Source organism: Anastrepha obliqua, chromosome 3 (assembly GCF_027943255.1).
Source record: "Anastrepha obliqua isolate idAnaObli1 chromosome 3, idAnaObli1_1.0, whole genome shotgun sequence".
NCBI classification, from domain to species: Eukaryota; Metazoa; Arthropoda; class Insecta; order Diptera; family Tephritidae; genus Anastrepha; species Anastrepha obliqua.
In genome coordinates this window covers 128,870,581-128,874,210 of record NC_072894.1, presented here as the reverse complement: position 1 = coordinate 128,874,210, position 3,630 = coordinate 128,870,581, and the positions used below count along the sequence as shown (strand labels likewise).

The window sequence follows — 3,630 nt, the reverse complement described above, 5'->3', positions numbered from 1 at the left end:
CACTATTTCTCAAAAGAATGATGCCCATAATTGAAGACCAAAAATGAATCCCAAATTAAGAAATTGGAAGGTACCATCGAACAGGTACACAGGCTCGTAAATAATATTCACAAAGCATTTGAATAGAAGGAGTATTGCACAGCTGCATTTCTCGATATATCCCAAGCCTTCGACTATGTCTGGCATGATGGCTTATTTTGTAAAATGAAGGCTAATCTACCCTCAAATTATTATATATTTATCAAGTCTTAGTGCCCATTTACACGAGGAGACAACTGGAAGGGAAACATTTTGTTCGGGGGTGAAGGACGGCCGCGGAAGAGAGAAGGGAATTTGTCTCCTGTACTGGCGACACGCTTTGTGCTTCTTATTCGTATTTCCAATTGTGAAGTTGGCTGCAAAACAATTTTTGACAGTTGCTTCATTCGTTTTCTTGTTTTGTGGTAGAAAGTACTTTAATATAAACCTATTTTGAAAATGGAGTGCAAGTGGAATCGTATAAACATAGAAAAGCTAATAGTGTATATACAAGAAAATGCTTGTTTATACAGCATAAAATGTAGTGAATTTATGAACCGAGCCAAAAAAGCTATGGCATTTGCGGAAATTCATAAAAAAATGGCAACAGAACTGGTTGGAGTTAAACAAGACGACATCAAAAAAAAAAATGGAAAAACCTCCGTAGCCAATAAATGAGGGAGCTACGATTGATAAAAAACTCGAAGAAAAGTGGAAGCGGTGTCAATGAGGTATACCAAACAAAGCTTTGGTGTTTTGATCAGCTCTCATTTCTAGAAGGCCATGTAGCAACCAGACAGAGCCAAGACAATATTGAGGTAATATTAAAATGCAATGTGTTACAAATTTTAAGAAAATACAAATTGTGGTATCGTCAGACGTATACTATATAACTGATATGAAAGAATAATTAACATACGTTACAATTTTTTTTTCAGATCCCTTCTTCTTCGAGTACCTCAACGCATACGAATATTGAAAATAGCAGTTTAACGGGTGCAGAAAATAGTAGCTCGAGCGTTAACGACGAGCCATAGAAAATACGAAAAAAGGTACATAACATTACGATTAATAAAAAAAATATATCATATAATTGTTTTTTTTTTTATAGAAAAGTAAGCAGTATAGTGAAATGTAGCAGGAGTTCTCTCTATTTAAAGAAATGATGCAGAAAAAGAAAAGCTCCCGAAAATACTCCTGGTTGGGCACTTTGGTTGCAAATCAAATGGAGGAGATAGACAACGACCAACAACAGAGCGCTGCTTGGGAAATTCAGAAGGTTTTAAAAAGATTTATTGACGAATCCAATCAGCGCATTCCTTCATCATTAGCAACTGCATCATCATCATCAGGCAAGGACTTATTGCAGCTGTCTATGGATGGAGTTTTTGACAAGGATGATTTTTGCTAGCAAAGTAGGTATAATTCATAAAACCTATGAGACATTTTTTTCCGTTCTAGATACTTGAGCGCCAAAAAAGTGATACTGCATTAAAAGCCACCAAATCCGGAAACCAAAGTGCCTATTAAATATAAGACTGTGTAATATATTTAAGTTAAGACGAAAGAATTTAATTAATATTTTAAGTAAATTAGTTATACATGAAGTATATTTTATTTAATTTTTTTTAATGAAGTACAAAATCTTATATACCTATATACATTTAAAAAAATTTAAAATCCAAATGGATTTAAAAAAAAAGGAACTAAAAAATATGAGACTGTGTTATAAGTCAAATTCTTATGTAGTTTAAGTAAATTAGTTATGCATGAAGTATATTTTATTTCATTTTTTTAATGAAGTACGAAAGCTTATATACCTATATACATTTACGTTAATAAAAATAAAAGAAATTATTTATTATTTAACCAATCCAGTTTGCCTTCTTCATTGAAATATTTAAGAAATTTTTGACGAACATTCTCCGCTTCACCTTTTCTCGGATTATATAATATATTCGATCCACTTGGGCAGTTATTGTTTACAGTTTCTACATTTCCGCTACCATCACTATATGTTTCGCCATTTTCAATTAGATAATTATGTAAAGTACAGCACGTTAGTACAATTTTCTCTACAGTGGCCACATTTAGATTTATAGAAGCAAGAAAAACGCGAAATCGGTTCGACACATGCCTTGCCCGGGAGTGTCTTCGATTGAACATTTGCTTTTCTTGACATTGCGTGTGGTAAGGATATGGCTTCATTAAATGCACCTGCAGAGGAAATGCATCGTCTTCGACTACAACATACGGAACGCTTCGATTGTTTCCAATTAAAGCTGCTTTTGGTATTTCTTTCTCATCTTGAAGAAGAGTACTTAATTTGCTTTGTAGAAAAACTCCAGCATCATTACTGCGACCGTTGCAACCCACGTCAACGAAAATAAATTTACAATTAGCATCCACCAGGGCTAATAAAATTATGCTGTTAGTGCCTTTGTAATTATAATAAAAAGCTCCGTCAGTGCGTGAGGGACGGAAAGTTATATGCTTTCCATCTAATGCGCCAATGCAATTGGGGAATTGCCACTTGCGAATTCTGTTGCTATAGCCTCCCATTCGGATTTGCTGCTCGGAAACTGCGAAAAAATTTGTTATTAATTGCGAAATATTTATTATAATATAAAATGTATTCACACCTTTAAATATGACGATTTTAATTTGTTAAACAAAGCACTGCATACCTCGGGAACTATCTTGCAAATTGCGGATTTGGATATTCGCGTCTGGTAATCCAAACTGACGTAAGACTCTCCTGAAAATAAATAACTTCTTATAACAATACTACACATATCACCATCTTTTTAACTCACCAGTGCTGAGAAACCGCAGCGTCATTGCCAATTTTTCTGCTGCGGGAATCGCGTTTCTCATTGAAGTATCAGAACGTTGAATATCATCTGCAATTAGCGATAGCAAGTAATGAAATTGGCCATTTGACATCCGTAGAAAATTCTTATAGCTCTGCTCATCGTGCACCAGCAACTCTTTGTTTAAAAAAGCGAACGAGCCGTGATCGCATCTGTTTTTTCGCCATTCTTTTACCCATTGCCGCTTGGTCCTCTTGATAGGCCACAATGAAACTTTTTCGCCCAAATTTGCTAATCCTAATTGGAGTATACTTTAACAATTTAATGCGCACATTTTACAAGCATGTAGATGCTTACCTAAAAGTATTTCTTCTTTATCGCTGTCGTCAGAGTCTAATTCCGCAGCCTCACCAATGCATTCCCATATGCTTTTAATCAGTTCACATTTTTCTTCGTAATCCATATTTAATCGCAATAAACTAATATATTTCTTCACAATATAAAATTCAAACAAATCACGGCTATACGAATGAGAGAAACGTCAAAATATGCTAACGATTGTTGCCGAAAACATTTTTGCCCGCGAATGAGACTTGAAAAGAGAATTTCCAGTGTCTCCCTTCCAGATGTCTCCGTGTGTAAATGGGGTGTTACTTAACAAATCGGCACTTTTTTGTAAAACAAAATGAAGAACAATCTCAGATATGGTGAAGTTTAGCTGTTGTACCCCAAAGCGGTATTATGGGTCCCATACTATACTTGCTTTACACTCAAGATCTATCAGTTACTGAGGAAACTA

At 34.9% G+C, this 3,630-nt stretch overlaps 1 protein-coding gene across 1 annotated transcript; it reads right to left on the bottom strand.

Annotated features, from left to right (window-relative positions):
* Window positions 1-2,519: 2,519 nt before the first annotated feature.
* Window positions 2,520-3,332, bottom strand: LOC129242231 (uncharacterized). Its single transcript, XM_054878786.1, has 4 exons — window positions 3,189-3,332; window positions 2,835-3,128; window positions 2,706-2,776; window positions 2,520-2,600 (listed from the first exon to the last, which is right to left on the bottom strand). Exons 1-4 carry the CDS (start codon window positions 3,292-3,294, stop codon window positions 2,520-2,522), a joined length of 552 nt encoding a protein of 183 aa, XP_054734761.1. The 5' UTR covers window positions 3,295-3,332.
* Between the last annotated feature and the right edge of the window lie 298 nt (window positions 3,333-3,630).

Excerpts from the sequence above, each read along its gene's own strand:
- LOC129242231 (XM_054878786.1), bottom strand. The coding sequence starts at position 3,294 with ATGGATTACGAAGAAAAATGTGAACTGATTAAAAGCATATGGGAATGC. Across the intron at positions 3,129-3,188 it reads TAAAGAAGAAATACTTTTAG|GATTAGCAAATTTGGGCGAA; the intron begins GTAAGCATCTAC and ends TACTCCAATTAG. Across the intron at positions 2,601-2,705 it reads TTTGCAAGATAGTTCCCGAG|TTTCCGAGCAGCAAATCCGA; the intron begins GTATGCAGTGCT and ends ATTTTTTCGCAG.